At 44.4% G+C, this 24,875-nt stretch overlaps 1 protein-coding gene across 3 annotated transcripts; it reads right to left on the bottom strand.

The window, feature by feature from the left end:
- Window positions 1–863: 863 nt before the first annotated feature.
- Window positions 864–24,858, bottom strand: LYPD1 (LY6/PLAUR domain containing 1). 3 transcript variants are annotated; one of them, XR_010305138.1, is made up of 6 exons: window positions 24,698–24,858; window positions 24,513–24,574; window positions 23,771–24,040; window positions 22,610–22,747; window positions 1,492–3,947; window positions 864–1,384 (listed from the first exon to the last, which is right to left on the bottom strand). XR_010305138.1 is itself a non-coding variant. In XM_064156134.1 (4 exons), exons 2-4 carry the CDS (start codon window positions 23,820–23,822, stop codon window positions 3,712–3,714), a joined length of 426 nt encoding a protein of 141 aa, XP_064012204.1. In that variant the 5' UTR covers window positions 23,823–24,574; window positions 24,698–24,858; the 3' UTR covers window positions 1,688–3,711. The 3 variants fall into 3 exon arrangements, 1 of the variants encoding a protein (XP_064012204.1); XR_010305139.1 differs by having other exon boundaries at window positions 2,817–3,947; XM_064156134.1 differs by lacking the exon at window positions 864–1,384 and having other exon boundaries at window positions 1,688–3,947; window positions 23,771–24,574.
- Window positions 24,859–24,875: the final 17 nt, after the last annotated feature.

Below are 24,875 nucleotides of genomic sequence, written 5' to 3'. Positions count from 1 at the left end.
TGTCTCCTCCTACCCTCCACATGACTAACCTCGCTGTACTGCACAAGGGCACAAGCAGCTCATTTTTCACTCCACACACAAAGTACTTGGTGGAATTGTCTGAAGAATATAAGGAGGAATCGGAAGCATGTGGCAGTTTGACCTAAAAATAAAGGTCAGTGGCAAGGAATTCAGCTGTAAGCTAAAATCAGGCATCTCAGAGCAGTGCATGCTTTAGAACTGAACATGTGCATTGTTCGCTCAGTTTTTCACAGCAGCATTCATCATTTAGAAAACTATTAATCAGCATGACGAAGGAGCGTGCTTGGAACCAAGAACCAAAAAATTACACTATGGAGCTTATTTTCCCTTGGAAAGGATCAGCTGGTAAAATCTGACAATGCTGCTGCAGCCTTGGGTCTGTAGGCTTTAAGCTGCATAGGAGAAAAAGCCAGGGTGAGCAGTAGCATCCTTCTGCTGCCTATTTTATAAGGCCTGTCACAAGCCACTGCTCAGGGCTCCTTATTTTCTGTCGGTCTGTACCAGGACCACTGTCCCTGTATCTGTTATACTGACAGCAGAATAAAAAAGACACTGAAAGGTAGAAAACTTGCAGGACTAATAAAAAATTCAGATCAGCGTTTGACAGACACACAAGAAAAGTGAGGCAAGAAGGCAGGGAAAGAGTAGAGCAGTCAAGCAAAGGGGCAGAGGATTGCATAGGAATGAGAATAGAGAGCCTGTGCCTGAGGAGTTAGGGGAGTTAAAGATGGCAAACAGCAAATGTCCTTGCATTTCCATTTGCAGGGCTCTTAAACCAGTGTTGTAAGTTTAGGATCCTTCCCTGTCCTACCAAAATTATGTTAAGTGATTACAGAAGCAAATTATCAAAGACAACTTTTATTTGGTAGCTCATTCATTTGTTAATTTAAGTTTTCATTTAAAAATTAATTTCTTTTAAAAACAAACAACTACACCAGACATTTCATACCTTTTCTTTGCTGGGGTCTGGTAGAGAGAACTTTGGACGTACTTTGTTCAAGCCCTGGAAGTTTCAAAGCTGTGATCAATCTTTCTTCTTTTTTCTGCCCCCCTTTCCCTGTTGCATTTGTTTCTTCCCACTACTGAAGTGGCATTTTCCTGGCTTGGAAATGCAGTACTAGAGAGCTGCAGCAATCTGTTCCGTGCTGATACCTGACTTCGCCTAGACAGGTAAAACTTACTCTGCCTCTGTGCTTCTGTGGAGAAAGGAGGAGGGACCTTGAAGGAGATTAACAATGAAACAGAAATCTACTGAAAGTGAAACCTGGACATCACTGGGATGCTTTCCACTGTTCTGTGCCTCTGCAGCAGGGAAGCCAACCTGCAACTTCTGCTCCCTCTGTGTTCATATAAGGCACGTTTCCTGCAAAGAGAGAAACAAAATGGAAACAGTGATCTGGGGGCTGTGTTTCAGCATGTCTTTAATGCTCAGGGTGGGGGAGCACTACTGAGAAGAATTATCTTGTGTACCTGGTATTTCATGCACGATGTCAGGACTTCCAGTGCTTATGTGCACCAGAAGCACTGGATGCCAACCAGGACTGGAGCAGAGCCTGCTAGAGCTCGCTCACACGTTTCTGCAGGGTTACCCTTCTGAAGATGGCATCAGCACTGGAATGCTAGTGAGCACTGGTCCACGGAGTCAGAATGCTCAGACCTCCAACACTTAAGTCACCCCATTTTTAATGCCATTAGTGATGCAGCAACATGTATTTATATTTACATATAAATACAAAATGGTCAGATACCACATTTTAAAGCATAATTCATAATCTGAAACTGCTTACACTTTCATGATTAGGCTTGGGTTTTGCTCATTTACATTCATAGTTTAATTCCACTGGAATTTGACTTTTAAGAAAGCTCAACATATCTTAATTACCATAAAAAGATCCATACATATTTTACTTAAAAATATCTTCTGTAAGAGGAAATTTACCAAAAATAACATGAAATATATTATTATGCATACATTTTTTTTTTAAAGTACAAACAAGAATCTGATCTCTTCTGGGTATTGCCTGATCTAATATGGCTATAGGTTCTATTTATTTTGTTTGTTTTTCAAAGTAAAGGGAAATACATAAATCACAGAACAGGAGGGGTTGGAAGGGACCTCTGGAGACAATCAAGTCCAACTGCCCTGCTCAAGTGGGGTCACCCAGAGCAGGTTGCCCAGGATCACTATGTCCAGGTGGGTTTGGAAGCTCTCCAGAGGAGACTCCACAACCTCTCTGGGAAGCCTGTTCCACTGCTGTGGCACACTGGAGGAATTTCTCCTCATGTTCAGATGGAACCTCCCGAGTCTGTGCCCACAGCCTATTGCCTATCACTGGGCAGCCCTGAAAACAGTCTGGCCCTATCATTTTGCTCCTCACCCTTTACATACTGATTAAGCATTGATAAGATCCCCTCTTGGTCTTCTCTCCTCCAGGCTAAACAGCCCCTGGTTTCTCAGCCTTTCCTCATATAGAGGTCCAGTCCCATCATTATCTTTGTAGCCCTGCACTGGTTGTAAGAACACCAACTGAAATAAAAACGCATTCTAAAGATACAGAGAGCAGTGAGAGGACACTTTGAAAACTAATAAATGACAACAGGTACAAAGAAACACCATCCAAGCACTCTGCAGTCTTTTGTGCTGCAATGACCTTGTAACAGTTATTAAAAACAACAAAGAACAGTACCCACAGAAAAATCTGTCAAGGAGAACATTGAAAAGCTGGTACTATTTCTAACAAGTGCAGAATGGACACTAAGTGTGTTATATTTCCCCCCGCTCCGTGTATGCACACCTCTTTTTTCTTCTTTGTGTTCACAGGACTGATTGTTGCAACTCTGGCAATATGCTGGATGCCAAACCAGGTTAGAAGGATCATGGCTGCTGCTAAACCAAAGCAGGATTGGACTGTCCCCTACTTCAGAGCATATATCACTCTTCTTCCCATCGCTGACATCTTCTTCTACCTCAGCTCAGTGGTGAACCCCCTCCTGTACAACATCTCTTCTCAGCAGTTCCGCAGCGTGTTCCTGCAGGTCCTCCGCTGCCGCCTGACAATAGAGCATGCCAACAAGGAGAAGTTTCTCAGAGCCAACCTGCGCTCCACAGCAAGGTCTCTACGCCCACTGCTCTCCTTTTCGGTTAGGCGTAAGTCTTCTACGAGAGGCAATACCAAAGTGTTCTTAAGTACTTTCCAGAATGAGAACAAGCCTGACTTCAGCTCACAGAAACCGGATCTCGAACCACCAGCACCCAGCTTGGAAGTAGTGCCACTAGAGAGTAGCTCAGAGCCCAGTCCAGACACACAAGATGGCCTTTGTGAACTTCGAGTATGACTTCATAAGGCAGAGGTAACAATTAGCAATGGACTTCAAAACATGGAAATGCAACTGACTGAGGAGCTGACTATGTCTAAGAGGAATAACACAGACTGATTTGTTTCCAGTTATGCAAAGAGAGCAGGAGTCCTGCATCCTGCTGCTGGGATTTTTGAGTGCACACTAGAAATTCAATCTGCTAACTGAAATTCTTTAGCTGCCAAAAACATTAGCCCATCTCTCCCCACAACCTCTGAACTTCCCTCGCTGTTGACAGTGATTTGGGAACAAACAGAAAATAATTGCAGTGTCTGTGAAGAAAGGAGGAGACAGAACAAATTGTGCCAGGGCAAAAAAAAAATTGCTTGAAGTTTAGCAATACGAAACCAACAGAGCCAGTTTAAGAAGCAGAAGGGTGGTCATTATGTGTGCCCTCGGCACCATGGCAGAATTCCCTCTCTTCTTGGGCCGGGGTCCATTGCAGAGGGGAGTGTTGCAGCAGCTGATGCAAACAGAGTTCACCTTCCCTGGAGAACAAAAGGACTGGTACCCAGCAGAAGCTATCAGGCAGGCTGCCGAAGACGCGCAGGATTTACGATACATGATGCCTGTGACACAGAGCAAAGGTTACTTGGTTTAATAGGAAGAGAGGTTTGCTTTACAACACTGTTCATGCTTGAAAACTGTTGCAAAACCAGTTTACATTTCCAGAGCAAAGCAGTGCTGGTGATTAAGCCAGACACCTCAGCCGTGACATGGCTAACAGCTCAGCACTGCAGGAGCAGCACAGTCACTCTGGTTCGGATTTTTCTGTTGATTCTCGCTGGAACCGAAAATATTACAAATTTGATTTACATTATGTCTATTAAATGGTGCATTTTACAACCAGAATTGCTTGTCTTCTGGAATAAACTGTTTGAATAGCTGTAACTGAAATTCAGTTAGTTTGAAGACAGCTTTTGGTTCTGTTGCTGAACGTGTCCGAGTTGTTTAAGGTATCTAAGTCATTACAGTTCTCTGTGCTGTGAATTTGTCTTTTGAGCACCCTTTTTTCCCTTGTTCCTTTGTCATCCAGAGACAAGAAACAGAACAGTGAAAGGAGAATGACTATCAGCAAAACTTTCAATCCTCCCCCATGCCCCTTTTATGCTTCTTAAAGACAAACTAGAAGCATTTTCCCAGGTAATCTTGGTTTCTGCTGTCTTTGAAGCTTAATATCCTCAACAACAATTTCCATTTGTACAGAAATGGCTTTTCTGAGTGTAAAGTCTTTTAAAATGTTATTTAAATTAATCTTATTTTAAATAATAATCTAATTAAATTTATAATCTCTCAAATTGCTTTTACCTGAAAAAGGCACATCTGGATGCACATACCTTGTCATTTTGAAATGGTTTTAAAAAGGCTTTAGAATACATAGATGCATTTTCCCCTGTCACACTGGAAAAAGGTTGTGGCAGTTCCACCTCTTTAAAATTTTCCTGCAAGTGATGCAGTGGAAATTGTGTACTGGAAAAACATGCACATAACACATAATATATAATGGAGGCTTGTTCACATTGCCTCATGGTTACTAAAGGAGGTAGATATTTCTAAGGATAAAAATCACCATTCCTTCAAAACATGGGATTGTCAAAAGCTGGGGGGTTTATTGTTTGTTTTGTCTAAAGGATGTGGCAGCAGGATTCCCCCGGGGAATGGGGCCTGTGTCCTGCAGCACAGCCCCAGAATTTTTTAAAAATACACAGCATTTGAGACTTGTTTCTGGAAGGGGTGAGGCAGGAACGTGACCTGTAGGTACTGAATTTACAGAACCTGCAGATACTTGCTCAGTCCCCAGGGACTTGGGAAATAAGCACTACAGCACCTACACAGTGCAGGAGAGGCCTCTGCAGAAGCGACTGCCACTGCACTACCAAGTGCCGTGTGTAGCAGCAGAGCACTTTGCTTGGGTGATGCTCAGAAAGAAGGATTTCCTGTCTTTGGAGAATTTTAATTAAAGCAATTATTTTATACTGTCACAACACTGCTGCCATCCTGACAATGCAGGGGTTTCCCAGCTTTGTGTGCTCCCTCTGCAGATCTAAACTCTCAAATGTGTTTTAAGGCTATCTATCTACTTAAACTTATGAAGAGAAGCCCTCAAGTCAGTGTTAAATCTTACTCTATCTCCAGAGAGCTTCAATCAATCAACACAGCAGGTAAAGCCTCTTCTCAAGAAGGAAGAGGAGCTACAGGCTGTTGTAGCTGCAACAGCCAAGGCACACAGATGAAGAGGCACAATCTTTATTACTATAGTTTGCAAAAAAGGAAGCTCTATCTCTGTTGACAAACCACTGCTGTCAAGCAGCCCCAACTGTACTGACACTTACCGTCTTACAAGACTGCAACCTCAGCTGGTATTTCCCACAAAGACCTGGTGCTTTGTCCATGGTCCTCCTGCAGTCTTCCAAGAGCTGAGGGAGACATGGCCCCTCCCATAGCTCGATTAACTTTTCCCCGTCCCATTCCCTCTTGAGAAAGGAATTGCGTATCCAGTGGAACTAGGCACAATTATTCCTCTCTCCAATCCTGCATCTCCTCATCACATACTCCTTCCCTGCAGCTACAGCTATCCACCAGACTCCTCTGTTCCTTGGTCTTCCATATGAACAGCATACAATCTTGACTTTCCCTTCAAAGTCTCTAAAATAATCCCGACACTGTCAGATTTCCTGCTCCTGTCACTTTAGACACCACTGGCATCTTACCACTTCCTTTTCACAGGATTTCTGCAAAGCCCTGTTTGCCATTGGAACTGGTAAGTGCTTTATTAGTTTAGGTCCCTGAAATACTGTATGCTTCACCTGAGGAATAGGACACTAGACTTGTTCAGTGCTATGATCAGTTAGATAATGCCCTCTGAGGCATGGTTTGTACCAGGCAACTCTAGGAGGCCTTTCCTGAAAACAAAACAAAAAAACAAACCCTGCAATTTCATTCCATGTGTTTACAACAGCCCTGTTCTCTAGGATGAATTCCATAGAATAATCCTGAGCTCCTCTTAAGTCAAAACAGTTATTCCTGTACAGACTGAAAAATCCACAACTGGAACCACATTCACACCTAAACAGAGAGAATAACCTAACTAGCAGTGAAATCCCATTGCAAGGCCACTCCTGTGGTGTTTCTGACTTACAGGCATTTCTGACTTACCCTCCCAAATGATTACTTATTCCCATTCCAGCTCAAGTAACTTGAATTGTAACAAGCTTATTTACATAATTTAAAAGTCATGACTACTTCCAGGCTAAAGGCATGTCCTTCACAGCAAAGGGTTTTTTCTGTTTTAATGATAGGGTCTTTTGAGCTTGCAGATCAGATGCCGTTACGCACTAAGCGGTCAGTGTGGAAAGGCTGTGCTTGTTCTCTAATTCTGCAGTATTCTTAGAGCAAGAAACATTGGAAACAGGCACAGAAAAAAGAATGCTAGCACTACAGGAGTGCCTTATTTTTTTTAAGCAGCAGCCATGACTTCCCTTTTTCTTTCTTACTTTATTTTTACCATGAGTGTGAAAAGGCAGTGACACTTTAAATAGGGTGAATTAAAGAAGGGCAGGAAAAATACTCTTAAACCTATTGTATTGTGATTCCAACTTAATTGTGGCAGGAAGTAAAGTAGTAAAACTGGCTTCTGTGGTTTGATGCCAGCATGCCACTCCCCTTCCTCCAGCACCCAGGTCAGTGTACCCCAGTTACTGCAGTTCACCTGCTGAGTTCAGAGAAACCAGCAGTACCCCATCCCTTTGGGATTCTCTCTAGAGGGTGTTCCTCAGACTCCTTTCTTGCAGTCATTTATTGTACTGTCGAGCCCTTTCTGAACCTATTTCTGAGATCTTCCTGAATCATTTGCCACCAGCAGGCTGCAGATAGCTCTTCAAAGTGGTTATCTGCCTCATACCACAGACATAAATGCTAATTATTAGATATTCTTGCTTGAGCAATCAGCTTGGTACATTCATTAACAAATCACCTAGAAATATAACAGCAAACCTTTCTGGGAGCTTTTCTTCTACCTCAGACTGTTTTGAGTTGCTGGCTAGGCAAGAAGACTACACCCTGCTTGTACTGGGTTAAGCTGTTCACCCTCAGCAGTTTATGGTAGTGCTCAATTAGTGTATTTACCAATATACAATATATTTACTGCTCAGTCTCTTGAGGGATGAGTATCAAATAACTTGTCCTTTGTCATGGATTCATCAGTCTCCAGCTGCAGTGTGTATTGGGCCTACAGATAGGTACTATAATGTTTCATTATGAAGTAACTACTACTACTAAGCAATTAAATAACTTTCCTTCATTCTAGGGTCAAGGTTTGTGGGGTTGGCTGAAGATGCAATTCAAGTACAAGCACTTTTATGAAGGGAGTACACAAAGCTAGAATATCTGTGTGACAAAGCAGTAGTATTGCACACCCTCTCCTTCCACATACACCTACTACAACAATTCTTTTTTTTTTTTTTAAAGAATAAAAGTATTTGGGCTTAAATCAGGCCTTGGAAATGTACTTCTGGACTGACCAAATTGCCCATCACTGCACCTCTCTGCCCTACACATGATCACACTTTCAGTCAACGTAAAGACCCAAATTACTCTTTCTGCAGGATTTCTGCCTTATCCCATGCAATGAAGCAGTGGTGTAAATAATCTCAGGGCTTTTCTACAGTTTCTGCTCGTAGTGCTGATTGTCTCAGCTAGATCCATTCTATGCTGTCAAGCTCAACCCATCCTGCCTAGCTGCAGTCTAGGCTCGCACAGCTATGCCTTGGCACTGTTTTGGCCACATGCAGATACATTTGATCTTGACAAACAATTCATGTTACAATTCGTTCAAATCCAAAAATAAAGCTTCTTCCACCTACCCTGTCTGCAGGGCCCAATGCATGCTCCCTTGAGTCACAGCCTGACTTGTTTGAAGCCAACCAAAACAAAGTGACATCACATCTACATCTCACACTATGTCTATGCAGAAGGCACCAGAAGACTGAAGCTATTACTACTTTGTAAGGGTCCTTATTAGGCACCTCCAATTCTGCTGTTACAGTTAAGTACAGGCAAAAGAGAACAACTGTAAGCATGACTCCATAATCCAAGCAGTATGAAATTTTAGTTGGCATCTGTACTCTCGAGACTGTCCTTCAGCAAAGAACAGAAAGAATCCCTGAAGCCAAAACAGGCAACTAGGAGAGCACCTCCAAGATCAGTGACCTAATTTCTAAAGAATAGTCACCTTCCCATTCCATGACCCAACTGCTTGGAAGCTGCTTTTCAGCCTTCTGCTTCACCCCAGAACAATCCACAGCCTCATGGCCACAACACTCCTAGCTCTAGGTCTTCCCAACAAGTAGGGGATGCCACTTTGCCCAGTGCTCACTTTTCCAAGCCAAAGCTTTTGCTACAGTGTTTTGTTTATCCCAAATTCTGTTGGCATGCACAAAGTCACACTAGTTTCCCACAACTCGTTCAACAGACGTTGCTTTAACACAATCTTCTGCATATGTTCTGAGTGTGCTTGCTGCATCAAATCTTACAGATCTTTAGAAAACAGTCTATGCCCTAGTGGTCCCACTAGCAAGACATCCTTCAGCAGTCATAAACCCACCTTTTCAAGACTGGACCAGGAGCTGGGGTCATACACAGAAAAGTTTTAGGATCTCAAGATAAGTAACTCAGAAAGTTAGCAAGCAGATCAAGACAAGTTTTGAGGAGAATTTCTCAACTTTTGTGGTGCTTAATTTTGCTCATCTCCTTGAAGCAAATGGCAGAAAACTGACCAACAGTGGATAATTCATATTGTGGCACACAGGACTCAAGAGAAGCCCTGGCACTTGTCCTAGCTGTAGTGCTAGCATGCTTTCATGATGCATATGTGATTTGGTTTGGGTCTTTTCTAACGTTGCTGTTCATAAAAAAATGCCCAAGGTGTCTTTATGAACTGGTCCTCCCCCTTTGTTTTAATATCCTGAATAGTTCCAGCTATTTCATGGAAACTTCCAACTTTTTAGTTTTGGTGACATTAAGTACCTAGTACTAAAGAGTTACAAGAACTGTTTTGTGATGCCTGCTGAAATCTGAAGTGAGAACATAAGCTAGTGCTTCCTTTCTGAGGAACATAAAATATACATGTGACTATTTCTGGATTTTACTATATTGGAAATGTTAAAAATTGAATGTAGAAATCTATTTGTATGTAGCCTAAATTATGTTTTTAAGTTCCTATATTAGTTTTTAGACCAGTCTTTTTCTGGCTTCTGTGGTTTTGCTAGAATAATTGTCTCCCTTAGCCAGCACCTGTTCACATACATCATGCAGTGACAGACTGCAAAAGCTCCTATGGTGATTTTAAATATTTTATCTAATAAAGTCCTAAATATCTTAGAATGTAATCAGGTGTTGGAAAGAAATTGTTTTTCTGATGTTGGGCTTCCTCAAACAATTGTTTTGTCAGATCATGTTTTTATTGGTTTAAAACATGAATTAAGCCTCCCCAATACAAATATTTTTATCTATGATTGTAAATGCACTGTTGAAAAAAGCAAAACCTGTTTTAAGCTAGTGTAAAGTAAAACTATATCCAACTACATCGTGTGTCTTTCATTTTACATCAGTTCTTCCTATCTTCCTCAACATTCTCCCTGGAGCTCAAGAGTGGTTTAAATAATTTGCACCTTGCCAGAAAGTTTATAAGACAATTAGTAAAATTATTGATAAACACTTAAGTACTGTAAGCAACCACTATCAGTGTTTGCCAGATGAAAAAATCTGAGGCACTGAAATTAAGTAACTTGAAATCTGCTACAAAGTCATGTCAAACACTTCATAGAATCATAGAATCAACCAGGTTGGAAGAGACCTCCAAGATCATCCAGTCCAACCTAGCACCCAGCCCTATCCAATCAACCAGACCATGGCACTAAGTGCCTCAGCCAGGCTTTTCTTGAACACATCCAGGGATGGTGCCTCCACCACCTCCCTGGGCAGCCCATTCCAATGGCAAATCACTCTCTCTGTGAAGAACTTCTTCCTAACATCCAGCCTATACCTACCCTGGCACAACTTGAGACTGTGTCCCCTTGTTCTATTGCTGGTTGCCTGGGAGAAGAGGCCACCCCCCACCTGGCTACAATGCCCCTTCAGGTAATTGTAGACAGTAATAAGATCACCCCTGAGCCTCCTCTTCTCCAGGCTAAACAGGCCCAGCTCCCGCAACCTCTCCTCATAGGGTTTGTGCTCCAGGCCACTCACCAGCTTTGTTGCCCTTCTCTGGACATGATCCAGCACCTCAACATCTTTCTTGAATTGAGGGGCCCAGAACTGGACACAGCACTCAAGGTGTGGCCTGACCAGTGCTGAGTACAGGGGAAGAATAACCTCCCTTGTCCTGCTGGCCACACTGTTCCTGATGCAGGCCAGGATGCCATTGGCTCTCTTGGCCACCTGGGCACACTGCTGGCTCATCTTCAGCTTACTATCTATCAGAACCCCCAGGTCCCTTTCCTCCTGGCTGCTCTCCAGCCACTCAGTCCCCAGCCTATAGTGCTGCTTGGGGTTGTTGTGGCCAAAGTGCAGAACCCTGCACTTGGCCTTGTTCAATCTCATCCCATTGGCCTCTGCCCACCCATCCAGCCTGTCCAGGTCCCTCTGCAGGGCTCTCCTACCTTCCAACAGATCAACACCTGCTCCTAGCTTGGTGTCATCTGCAAACTTACTGATGCTGGACTCAATGCCCTCATCCAGATCATCAATAAAGATATTGAACAGGACTGGGCCCAGTACTGATCCTTGGGGAACACCACTAGTGACAGCTGCCAACTGGATGTGGCACCATTCACCACCACTCTCTGAGCTCTGCCATCCAGCCAGTTCTTGATCCAGCACAGAGTGAATCTGATTTTTAATCCTGTGGTTTAGGACTGCAGCTATTTCATCATGACCTCTCCCTTTCACTGGATTCAGTAGACAAGATAAAAGCATATCCATGCTATTAGGCTCTTACAGAGTATACAGTTCTACAAAAATCCCCACAACATTCAACACAATACAGACAGAGGCAACAACAAAAACACCCAACACCACAACCCAAAATAAAACAGCCCCCACATACCAAACCCTTAGCTTATTAGCTAAGGGATTATCTTATTTTCATCATAATTTTCTATGAACACTGTGCTAGTTTGAAGCAAGCTGGAATGTTTTGGTGAAAGAACTAGATAACGGGCAGTAAAATGAAAACAATTGATGTCAACTTCTCTCACAGTTACGCTGAGAACTCTGGGAAGAAGAAGTAAACATTCTCCATTTTGTCTCTCTCTCTTGCTTTTGCCTTAGACCTGGTCACATCTCATTAACCCTGCTCCTACTAACCTTGCTCCCTAACCTCTTGGCTGCACCTCTCTTCTTCCTGAGAACTGGGGTAAGGTTGAGAGGGCCGGGGGGAGGTGTTGGGGTGGTTTGAGAGCCCCTCCTGGGGACTCAGGTTTCTGGGAGGGGAGTTGTGCTTTTGTATTGTTTATCCTTTGTATATTTCTGTATATAATTGTATATAACTGTATATATTGTAAATAGCTGCTTGTAAATTCTGCTAGCTGTAAATAAATTGCTTCATCTATATTCCCAGGGTCCGTCTGAGTTAGCTGGGGCAAATTCAAAAGTGTGGGGGGGCGGGGTAACCCCCAAACCATCACAAACACTCACTTGGTGTTACTGAAACCCTTCCATACACTGGGCACTCGTCAAAAGTTTCACTTTTTCTCAGAAACTAATAGGAGGTTTTTGATAATGAAAGATTGGGCTCCTCACTCTCTTGACCTTAACTGACCTGACATCATGAAGAAATTAAACAATCTCAGAAGAAAACTGAACTGTTGTTAACCAAGAGATTACCAGTGCATCTCTTTGTAAGTCATGCCTTCTAATTCTGGTACTGGAAATATGACTCAAAACTGCATTGTCAATAACAAATAACAGCACAAAGCAGTCGCTGTGTCACACAGCGGAAGAGAGGCATTAAATACATAGGCTGACAAAGTTAAGTACAGCTGATAATGGTGGTATTATTTAAGGCCACAGGAGACTACAAAACAAAAGTCAAAGCTCAACTTTCATCTGCATATCTGATTATTTTGTTTCCTACTGTCCTTACTCATTTTTCTGCTGATGTGGACTCACAGACAGGCACTAAAACATACACTCTTTTAAACACAGCCAGCTCGCAGCCTTCCATCAATATGTTCTTCCTTGATACAAAGGTATCAAGATCTAAATGGCCTTGGATATCAAAATCTAAATAGAATCATAGAATCAACCAGGTTGGAAGAGACCTCCAAGAGCATCCAGTCCAACCTATCCCCCAGCCCTATCCAATCAACTAGACCATGGCACTAAGTGCCTCATCCAGTCTTTTCTCGAACAATTCCAGGGACGGTGCCTCCATCACCTCCCTGGGCAGCCCATTCCAATGCCAATCACTCTCTCTGTGAAGAACTTCCTCCTAACATCCAGCCTATACCTACCTCAGCACAACTTGAGACTGTGTCCCCTTGTTTTATTGCTGGTTACCTGGGAGAAGAGGCCACCCCCCACCTGGCTACAATGCCTCTTCAGGTAGTTGTAGACAGTAATAAGATCACACCTGAGCCTCCTCTTCTCCAGGCTAAACAGACCCAGATATATCTGATCTCACTGCAAGACAGGTGAACTTAGACTTGATTTTCAGAATTCTGCAAGAGCATTGTATGTAAAAATTCTTAACAATCCTTATTTGCTGAAACAAACTGAGAACACACAGTCCTCATGCCTTTGCAAATGTTCAAATGCCACACCCTTGTAGTAAGTCCCTGTGCTGGTTTGGTTGGGATAGAGTTCATTTCCCTCACTGTAGCTGGTGTGGAACTATAGCTTGGATTTGTGCTGGAAATGGTGTTGTAGCCAGATTATGCAGGAGAAAAATTAGAGAGGCTAAGGCCCAGTTAGAACTTAGGCTGCCACCTCTTTGAAGGATAATAAAAAGCACTTTTATACATTTATCAATGCTAAAAAGATGGGTAAGAAGAGCCTCCACTCCTTACTGGACCAGGAGGGGAACATTATAACTGACACAAGGAAAAGGCTGAGGTCCTGAATGCCTTCTTTGCCTCAGTTTTCAACAGTAAGGAGGGAGGAGTTCAGGGCAAGTGGCCTCTTGAACTGGGGGATGGGGTCGGGGAGCAGTGTGTTCCCCTGGAAATTCATGAGGAATTAGTTCAGGACCTGCTGAGCCATCTGGACACCCACAAGTCCATGGGACCAGATGGGACCCATCCCAGGGTGCTGAGAGAGCTGGCAGCTGAGCTGGCCAAGCCACTCTCCATCATTTTCCAGCAGTCCTGGCTCACCGGAGAGGTCCCAGGAGACTGGAAAGTGGCCAACGTGGTCCCCATCCACAAGAAGGGTCGGATGGAGGAACCTGGGAACTACAGACCTGTCAGCCTGACCTCAGTGCCAGGGAAACTGATGGAGCAGGTTCTCTTGGGGGTGATAAGAGCGCACCTGAGGGATGGCAAAGATCTCAGGTCCAGCCAGCATGGGTTTAGGAAGGGCAGATCCTGCCTCTCCAACCTGATCTCCTTCTATGATCAGGTGACTCGCTTGGTGGATGTGGGGAGGCCTGTGGATGTGGTCTATCTGGACTTCAGCAAGGCCTTTGACACTGTCCCCCACAGCAAACTGCTGGCTAAGCTGTCAGCCCATGGCTTGGATGGCAACACTCTGTGCTGGGTTAGGAACTGGCTGGAGGGCCGAGCCCAGAGATTGGTGGTGAATGGTGCCACATCCAGCTGGTGGCTGTCACTAGTGGTGTCCCTCAGGGATCTGTGCTGGGCCCCATCCTCTTTAACATCTTCATAGATGATCTGGATGAGGGCATGGAGTCAGTCATCAGCAAGTTTGCAGATGACACTAAGCTGGGGGCAGATGTGGCTGGGCTGGAGGGCAGAAGGGCTCTGCAGCGGGACCTATCCGCCTGTACAGATGGGCAGAGTCCAATGGGATGGGGTTCAATAGCTCCAAGTGCAGGGTGCTGCACTTTGGCCACAACAACCCCATGCAGAGATACAGGCTGGGGTCGGAGTGGCTGGAGAGCAGCCAGAGAGGGATCTGGGGGTGCTGACTGATCCCCGCCTGAACATGAGCCAGCAGTGTGTCCAGGTGGCCAAGAGAGCCAGTGGCATCCTGGCCTGCATCAGGAATGGTGTGGTCAGCAGAAGCAGGGAGGTCATTCTTCCCCTGTGCTCTGCACTGGTTAGACCACACCTTGAGTACTGTGTTCAGTTCTGGGCCCCCCAGTTTAGGAGGGACATTGAGATGCTTGAGCGTGTCCAGAGAAGGGCGACGAGGCTGGTGAGAGGCCTTGAGCACAGCCCTACGAGGAGAGGCTGAGGGAGCTGGGATTGTTTAGCCTGGAGAAGAGGAGGCTCAGGGGTGACCTTATTGCTGTCTACAACTACCTGAAGGGTGGTTGTGGCCAGGGGGAGGTTGCTCTCTTCTCTCAGGCAGCCAGCACCAGAACGAGAGGACACAGCCTCAGGCTACGCCAGGGGAAATTTAGGCTCGAGGTGAGGAGAAAGTTCTTCACTGAGAGAGTCATTGGACACTGGAATGGGCTGCCCGGGGAGGTGGTGGAGTCGCCGTCCCTGGGGCTGTTCAAGGCAGGACTGGACGTGGCACTTGGTGCCATGGTCTAGCCTTGAGCTCTGTGGTAAAGGGTTGGACTTGATGATCTGTGAGGTCTCTTCCAACCTTGGTGATACTGTGATAATACAGGGATGTTTTCGTCATTGCTGAACAAAGTCAAGGCCTTCTGCCTCTCACACCACCTCACCACTGCATAGGTGGAGGTGCATAAGAAGACAGGAGGGGATGCAGCTGGGACAGCTGATCCCAACTGACCAAAGGGATATTCCATACCATATCATGTCATGCTCAGCATATAAAGCTAGGGAAAGAACAAGGAAGGGGCAGACACTTGGAGAGATGATCTTTGTCTTCTCAAGCAATTGCAGTGGAGCCCTGCTTTCCTGGATTTGGCAGAACATGTGCCTGTTGTTGGGAAGTGGTGAATGAATTCCTTGCTTTGCCTGCACACACAACTTTTACCGTCTTCATCTCAACCCATAACTTTTCCTCACTTAACTCTTCTGATGCTCTCCCTCCTCACACAGGGCAGGGGAGTGAGTGAGTGGCTGTGAGGGGCTGAGTTGCTGGCTGAAGCCAAAACTATGACAGTCCCATAAATAATTTTACACAGAAATAGTTTTGTTGCATCCTATGGTACCCTATCCATGACAACACCCTTGGTTGTCTGTATCAGTTTTAATGGAATGGCTCAGATGTTCATACTTGCACGCCAGTACCTTTGAAATCTGTTTAGCTTTTCAATCTTTAGCTATTCTTACGCTTACAGTTTCACAGCCCGTTTGACACTGGAGCAGGACCTACCTGGGTTTATAGCACTTTTTCCACTTTCAAAGATTCACTGGTAATTTGGCAAAATAGGTTATATCAAGTTTCTACAAAATAAAATCCAATAACAATGAAAAAAAAGCAGACTATAAAGAAAAGTGGAAACAAACCCAAGTTGAATTAATTAAAACATGCTTGCAAGTGTTGTGATAAGGTCACTGGGAGCTGAGATAAGTGAAAGGATCATAAAGAAGTGTTTGGAAACACAGACTCATTTGGGTGTGAAATGCAATAGGAAACTGTTAAGGGAGGTTTAAGAGGCACCAGGCCAGGGGCACCGTATCTTCACAAAATTTATCTGTACACCTTTCATACAAGTTGGAGAAATAAACTAACATAAAAAGCTATTGTCCATGTCCTATGAAAAATGAAATGCACTGAACCAGAGACCACAACTTCTTAAAATAATACAGCCCTCCACCACTTCAGCACTTGGATCTTTGTCATGACTTTCAAGTAATAAACCACTTGAACTGTTAACTCCACTTGCTCTTCTATACTTGAAAGGCATGCAGAACTACAGTTTACTACATATGGTCTGTAACATCTCTCTAGCTGACACATTTAGTTCAGTTTGTTACAGATATGGCAGGAAGTTTTCTGAGTATTTCAAAGACTGGAAGAAATCTGCTAGTAAGAAAGCAGCTTTGGTATCTGGAGAAGTGTTTCTTAAGGGTAATGTAACTGCAGCTCCAAGTATTCAGCATATAGTATAAAATAACTACATATACTGTAAATCTTTCAGTCAGCATGAAAAAAAACAACTGCATATTTCCATTACTGGTTATTATGTCTTCATTTCATGGGGTGCCTGGTATCTAGTTGACTGGATAGGGCTGGGTGCGAGGTTGGACTGGATGATCTTGGAGGTCTCTTCCAACCTGGTTGATTCTATGATTCTCTGTCATAGGTCACAACTGCCACAGGCCAAGTTTTAATTTTTACTGACAATCTTAGGGGGGAAAATTATTATATTATGATTTAATAAAAAAATAAAATCAAAAGTTCATTCGTGTTGTGTTGATATGCTTTGACCAAAAGAGACATTGTAGAATAAAACCTGCTAAATCTCCACCACCAGCTCAGAGGATGTTTCTTACTGTTTCCAAACAGATACTGGGGGATGCAGCTATTACTGATAAAACTTTAATGCCTACAGTGATTCTGGAGACATTAAACTTTGTTTGCCATTTTAATCATTTTGTCAATAAATGTACACCAGGGTATAATTTCCCCTTGATACAAGCATGCAATTAGTATTAGTTCTAATGGAAGCTATACATGAAAACAAAAAAGTATGTGTTTCTGTAATCCTTAACAGCCGTACAGGAAGCAATTTAATCATGGCAGCAACAGAGTCAGATAAAAAAAACCCAAAGAAATTGAAAAAACACAGCAAATTCAAATGAAGAATTTACTGTAGGCCAACTCATCACACAACTTAGACACTGTTTTCCTCTCTCTGATCATCAAATGAGTGGGAAAGCAATACTGAGAAGAGTTAAATAAATAACTTACGATTCAACAGTGAGGTGATGACAATGTTCATGATGTTTCCATGCACTACTTTTAAGCACACACTTAAAGCAATTGCTTCAGTTACACTGCAGGATTACATTCTATGTAAACACATTAAAAGGATCATTGTAAACCAAACAAATAAGAGAACTTTCATATTGCAGATTAATAGAATTAATGAGCTTGTTTTCTGATTCACTTGCAAAGGAAAATTCATAAACAGTTTAAGTTTTCTACAGACAAGCTGCTTTAAATTTCATCAGTCTTGCAACACCAGGTAACTCTGTTTTCCTTGCAAAAGTATGTTCACAACTACGCTAGAGCACAAGGGATATTGTTCAAAACATACACATAGGTACATTACAGAAAGCTCAGAGAAATTTAGACTTCTCTGGACTGCCTCATCCTTTGTGTTTTCTTTCTTATCTATTCACATTGCAAGTTTCATTTTGTCTAAGTAGGTGTCCGACCAGCCCTTACACTCTGATAAGTCTTGCCTTCAGTAAATGGTAACCTTCATTATCAGTATGCTTTCTATGATATATGGTTAAAGGTATATATACATTACATATTCATCTACTTAGTGTCAGGATATTTCATCTGATCCCAGCATTCTGTGGGGTTTCCTTGTTCCTGCATATACTCTAAAACCAAAGGAGTACTGACATTTCCAAGTTCATGGTTAGGAAAGAAAGGCAAGTGGGAGAGGAGGAAATGCCATGGGTATTTCCACAAAGTATCTGCAAGTGGAATTATTATAAGCAAGGACTTTGATCCTTTATCAAACATTTCATTTACATGGTTTTCAAACACCTGCTTGTTCAGTTGAAGAAGGCACTAGAAACTTATCCTTTATGTTAATTTCTGTAGGATAAAAATTACTTGGTATAATCTTCAGTGTCCCTTCCCTTTCTCACCATTCTTTCCTCTAAAGGAAGAAATCATTTCCTTTTTTTTTTTGAGATTGCATTAATGAATTAGTTTGTGAGCTTGTGCATGACAGGCAAAGTACTCTCTTACCCTTCTGTATCTCTCATTGGAAGACAATGCTAACAGAACTGGAGAAAACTTGTTCTAGCCAAATTTTTAAACACAACTCTGCTTGAAGTGAAAAGGGAGATTTGCCACTTCTCAAAGTCTCCAATTTGGTGCAGTGACAGATTCCCAAAGTGCAACGGAAATACAAACTGCCACTGCAAAGTGCATGTTTGCAGGAGAGGCAGAATTATGCTAGTTACACATAATCATTTAATCAGGTACATGCTGACATGCTGCAAAAATCATTTAAAATGAGTTGTGTAATGGAGCAAACTTCTACCTGATACTAGAAACAGCTGGGGTAATATGCCTGCTGATCTGCTTCAAAATGTTAGTGACTAATAGTGCATCCTTACTACTCTCACTAGAGGCTGCTACAGTGACAGCCTCTTTTTATGCTCTAGGTTAGGAACATGCCTGTCCCGTGCCTCTCTTTCACTGAAAGCGCCAACCAAGATTGGGTCGCCAAACACTGAGATAATGTCCTGAGAGAACACAATGGCATTTAAAGCCCTAACCCTAATTTTATAGGTAAACAAACCACTCCTCTTCAGTTGCTATCTCAGACATAAGTAACTACAACATAAATGAAATAAAGTGCAGAGATTGGCAGTCCTCCATTGCATTGTTTACGGAAAGTTTAATGCAGAAATGAAGAGGAATCAGAGCTGTCGTCGCACAACTCAACAAAACACTAACAGAAGAGGAAAAAAAAAGTCACTGCTACAGGCTGAGGACCATGTTTGCAGGTACACTACAGAACATAAGTCAGCAACCCCCTTGATGGCAAAACAAATACTCAGATTAATGCATGCTGCCAAGGAAGGGTGACCACTTCAATAGGTTACTGATTCACACCATGAACTTTATCTCAAAATATCGCATTTAACTTTTAAATCAGGTTTAGGAGAACTTGTAACATTTTGCCCACTGACACAGCTATATTTTATTAAGGACAAAAATAGGTTAGTCTACAGAAATGAAATTATATTTCTTTGACTGTATCTAGTCAAGAGGAAAAACTCCAATTACGAGATTGTGCTGTCAAATAAATGCAAATTCACATATTGCACATTCTGGGTTAAAAATTCAAACTCGAGTCTATTATAAATTAAAATCAATATTTGAAACATTTCAGCTTCCAGTGATAAGCAACAACCAAAAGAACCGAGTTAGGAAATACATTGGTAGAAGTAGACTGAATTATTAAATAAAACTTTGGAAAATAAGGCATTTATATTGCACACATTTAAATATCAATTAGGAAAAAAAAACAATAAAGGATGATGAACTGAATCATTTCTGTTTTACAACCAATACTCTCTAGAATTGACTGAAGATAACAGAGAAATTAAGCTTGCAATTTAAATTGCACTCAATCTGAAATAGGTTAAAAAATTTAATTTTTTCACTAGCTGAAATTTAGAGTCTTTAAGCTTAAAGTGAGTAAGAGCTGCATTTGTAGAAGTAAATGAAATAAAATAAAGCAGTGGTACCTGCCAGGCACAGCATGCTAGTTACTGCCTAAAGGGAGAATACAAGGATCTGCTCAAGGACAACATAATACTGCACAGAAGGCACACAGAAGTTTAAGAACTCCTTATTTACTACATTGCAAACCAATTTCTTCACAGGATTAAGGATAAGTTATACATAAATATGTCTAAAATCTATTAAAATAGCCCCAATCTGTGTTTCAGTGTGCTACTGCCAACTGGACAGACTGCAGTCTTGCCTGCTGGTCTCAGAAGAGATGCAGAACTGACTGTTCCCACTCTCTGCATGGAGAACACTGAAGCCTGCCTGGTAGCACACCTGTTGGCTGTGCACATATGCAAGCCTGCTCACCCTAAAGGCTCGAACTTCAATTTGTGAGGAGCTTACTTGACTGAAACCCCTTTTCTAACAGTCACCTGGAGGGAAGACTATACATGTTGCTGGAAGACTGATACAGTCTGAGGCTGAATTGAAATGATGTCATGGGTTCAGTTGAATGTGATGATGATATTCTATACCATGCTGCCATCACATCAGCTTCAATATGAAAGTGCTGACTGGAGCAAAGTACAATGGGGTTTGAAGCTTAGATTGTAACATGAGAGACTTCCTGTTCTGGTTGCTGCTTCCAGTTTTCACTTTTTGGGGTGCTGGTCTTTTCCACTGGGTAGGCTGTGGATTGCGGGGGTGGGGGGGCAGTAAGGACAGGTCGTTGGCTTCTGCATTTTCTGTGCTTTTCTGCAAATAGGTTAAGGTCATTGTGCACTATATCATTTCCAGTAAAACTATCTTAACCCAGTAGGGGGAGGTTTGTGTTACTTTCCCTCCTGGGTGGGACAAGGGGGCTGTGTTAACCCTGGACAAAATGAAAACATGAAAAAAATCAGGGGAGATATGGAGAAAAAAAAACAACAAAAAACACACACACAAGAAAAAAAACACAACAAAAAACCCAAACAAAACCAAAACAAGACAAAAAACAAAACAAAACAAAAATCCACCTCCAAACCAATCAACCAAAGACTTGCTAAGAATGAAATGTAAACTGGCTTTTTTATCTACAGCTACACACTATGTTTACAACTCTTCAGATCACCATAGCATCCATTTGAACCTATTAAAAGTACCACTGAAGCTGTGGTGTGCAGATAGTAAAGCCTTCAAAGAGTTATTTAGCAGTACTTGGGACTTTAAAAGTACCTTGTAAGTCCTAACTATCTCCCCCCACCTTTTCCAAGTAAACTTGAAAAAAACATGAAAACACATCAATAAGGTAGAGACTAACCCACCATTAAACACAGAGCATTTCTCACTGCACTGGAGCTTCACAGTATTTTACAGAAATACAGTCAGTAGGGATAGTGGTATCCAGGATGAACCAGCAGTCCAGCTACTTTTGATAGGGAACAACAATTGTTACTATTTATCTATGATTCATAAGGTAGTGATCTGAAACTACCAGCACAAGCAGTACTAGCTGATTGATAAGCACTTCAAAGTCACTGACGAATAGCTTCCTAGTGCAAAGAACCAATGTTACTGTTCAAGACGGATGGCTGCGCACATTTGCTAGGTAGAGGGGGATCCTCCAGTCCCTGAGAAAGGACAGGCTACAGCTTGATTTACATTCACAGCATAACAGCTCTCTAGATCAGTCAACTCCACACTCTAAGGCACTGCCCTCGGTTGTAAGATGTGCAGCCCAGAGAGCAGCTACCTCTTCAGCCAGAGTTCTGAAGACCCAACCTGCCCTCCACTCCTTACGTATACCGCCTGGTGCAAAGGTCACAGCTACTGGAGCCTGATGTCTTAGCAGTTTACAGCAAGAGCAGGATGCTGCCTGAACTCCAGCTCCCACAAACATTCCCTAGCCACCTCACCTAGTCCTGAAGTCCCTACTAAAGCTGTAGACTTATCCTCACATAGATGTGTAAAAAATGAGACACTTCCTGCTCCACTTCAAATGTCTTCCACAATGCTGAATTAAAATAAAAGGGCAATCTGAAGCACAGTTTAGAAGACAATAGTGGTGAGATGCAGAACCACAGCTAGTTTCCTCTTGAACACATTTATCTCCAAATATAGTAAATTAATATTAATTACAGCAAAGGAAAAGCCCCCGTAATCTTAGAAAGTGAGTATGGCACATATATCCATTTGTGCCATCTTCTCCCTGCCAGACTCCTCAAAATGTTCTTTATATCCCTCTTTTCTTTGTCAGTATTTTCCTCCATGGATGAAAGCAAAGATGACTATACTTTCCTTCCCTTAAATTGAACCTTCAGAGTATATGAATTGCTAGAGTAAATAAAAGAAAGGAGGGAATTACTAATTTAATGCTCTTCCATCTCTGGGGGAAAAAGCCCATGTAATTAACTGTAATGAGATTAGACTAACTTGTTGTTATTAATTTCCCAGTGCTGAAAAACTAAATTTGAGACCCATAAGACTGTGTATTAACAGCTTTATCAACACTTGGCTAGCATCCTTCAGCTTTTACACCAGTTTTAAAGGAAAATGATTAATTTTATTGAGTTGCAAAGTCACTTGGAACTATAAGAAATTGATTCTGGTCTGCTTAGGTAGAAATGCCGTTTCATCTGCAGCTGAAGATTGTAAATGAGTGCATCCAAATGCTATATAGAACAAATAAATAGAAGTACAATTATGAAATTCTTACCAAAACTTTTTTCCATTACTTCTTTCTGACACATATCTTGAACATTCACTGTACAATTCACAATGAACTCCGGTGCAGAGCAGTCATTATTCAGCTGGAACTCCTCACACTGGTAGCACTGTATTTGCAAACCCAACCCTAGAACAGATATAATTTTGCTCAGAATAATATCAATAATAACAGCAACTAAGAAAACGCAACAACATGTGCCAGAAATCTTCTATCTTCGCGTTGTTGCTCAACTGCTCAGCAGGTGTAGGGCTTCGACAATAATCACGCAGAAAACGAGTCGCCCACTCAGCTGAGGCTATGCCTTGAGTGTTAGCACCTGCTTGAGCAGCGCGCTCCTTTCCGCTGGGACTCCGCTGTTCAGCCGCTCCGGCCCTGCCTCCCCAGCGCGGCGCTGAGGACGCTGCCGCCAGCAGGCGGCGGGCACCGGTACCGACAATAGAATGGGCACGGGCACCTCACCACAACCCGCCCGGCCCCGGGGCTACCCGCAGCACAGCGAACTACAACTGCCGGCGCTCCAGAGGACAATCCAGATAACAGTTACACTATGGCTCTTACCCGTGTTGACGGGTTTACTTAACTACTAATTAATTACAAATTATTTAATTGCAACTATGCCGAGCATAATTACAGCTGCGGAGCATCCTTCAACTCCCTCCTTTATCAAGCAAACCAGGTGCTCCCCAGGAGCCGTTCCTCCCAGTCCTCCACCGGGCCCGCGCACCGCGGCGGCTCCTAGACCCCCGTCGGGGAACCCCAGCCCGCGTCGTCCCTCCGCGGGTAGCGCTGCGGCGACGGGACCGAGCTTGCTCCCCGTAGGTACTGACAACCAACCCACCGCCCAGGGCAGGCGTAAGCGGCACTGGCGGTCAGCAGAGAGCATCCTCCGAGTCCGGTGCCGGCCGCTGTGTGCGGAGAGGTTCTCGCCTCGCCCGGCGGGCGGCCAGACCCGGGGATAACGGGCCGGCAGTGCCCCACCGCCGGCGGCGGGGAGCTCTCCGGGCACTGTTAGGACGTCAGGCTCCGCTGCCCCGTTCTCGCTGAGCGTCCAGCGCCAGCTCCTTTGAGGGAACTAAGGCTCCCCGAGGCTGCTGTGGCCAACCCAAGCTCCCCTTGGCCCTTCCGAGGAAGCGGCACGGAGCCCCTTACCTGGAGTCAGGCACAATCCCCAAAAAGTTGCAGTAAGGAGGAAGAGTCGCATCCTCCCGGAGCCGCGGCCGCCGGGCTGGCGTGCAGTCGCGAAGGGGCATCAGAAGGAGAGAGGCAGCGAGGGCGCCGCGCACTTGTGCCGCTTCCTCGCCGCCTCCGCTGCGGAGAGGCGCCTCGGGAGCAGGCGGCGGAGCCCGCCCGGCTCCCGCCCTGTCCAGCCCCGCGCCGCGCTCCAGCCTCGCCGGAGTTGAACACTGAGACTGGAAGAAACTGTGAGAGAAGCGAGAGCTGGGGAGCGGCTCCCCCCTCCCCCAGCACCATGTGATGCCGGCGGAGCGGGGCGGGGATCCCCGCCAGCCGCCCCGCACCTTGCCTCACCCAGCGCGCCTAAGAGACGGCAAAGTTCAGCGAGGGAGAAGGCACTACCTGCTCCTGCTCCTGCTCCGCACGCAGCCCGTAGCTCGGCCCGCACCACCGAGCGTAACTCTGCGCCCAACTCGTGCGGTCCCTATCGCGACTCTCTGCCTACCAGGCGACGCGTTCGCCTCTCTGCGTGCGCTCCCCGGGGTCAGCTGCGAGCCACGGGCGCCCATCCCCCTGCTGCGGCTCGTCGCAGCTGCCTCTGATTTCCCGCCCGCGCGAAGCCCACAGGTGGCTGCAGGCGCGCGGCCGTGAGGGAGCGACAGGCCCAGGCTCGCTGCGAGGCGTCGCTCTTCGCCTACCAACGTCCCGCCAAGCTCACCTTCCGCGGAGCGAAGGTGCGGCCCCTCGCTGTGCCTGGGACCGTCCCTTCCCTTCTGCTCCCTGACAAGGAATAATAAAAAAAAGGAAATAATTTAAAAGGAAAATAAATTAAAAAAAAAAAAAGGGGGGGGGGGGGGGCAGGAGGAGTGCGGGGGACGGACGACGGGCGGGGTGGCTGCGTACACGTCGGCGTGCCCATCCTTTGCCTCCTTCGCGAACACTGACGGGCTGGGGCCCAGCACCTCGCTACGGACGCGCGGTGTGGGGCGAAGGCTCGGGAGCCGGCGGTCCCGGCGCCGGTGGCAGCTGCCCCGGCCCGGAGCGCGTTGCCGCCCCGGCCCGGAGCGCGTTGCCGCCTCGG

The sequence above is a fragment of the Pogoniulus pusillus genome, chromosome 2 (assembly GCF_015220805.1).
Source record: "Pogoniulus pusillus isolate bPogPus1 chromosome 2, bPogPus1.pri, whole genome shotgun sequence".
Lineage (NCBI taxonomy): Eukaryota > Metazoa > Chordata > Aves > Piciformes > Lybiidae > Pogoniulus > Pogoniulus pusillus.
Note: the sequence above shows the minus strand (reverse complement) of the source record. Positions and strands in the feature narration are given on the sequence as shown.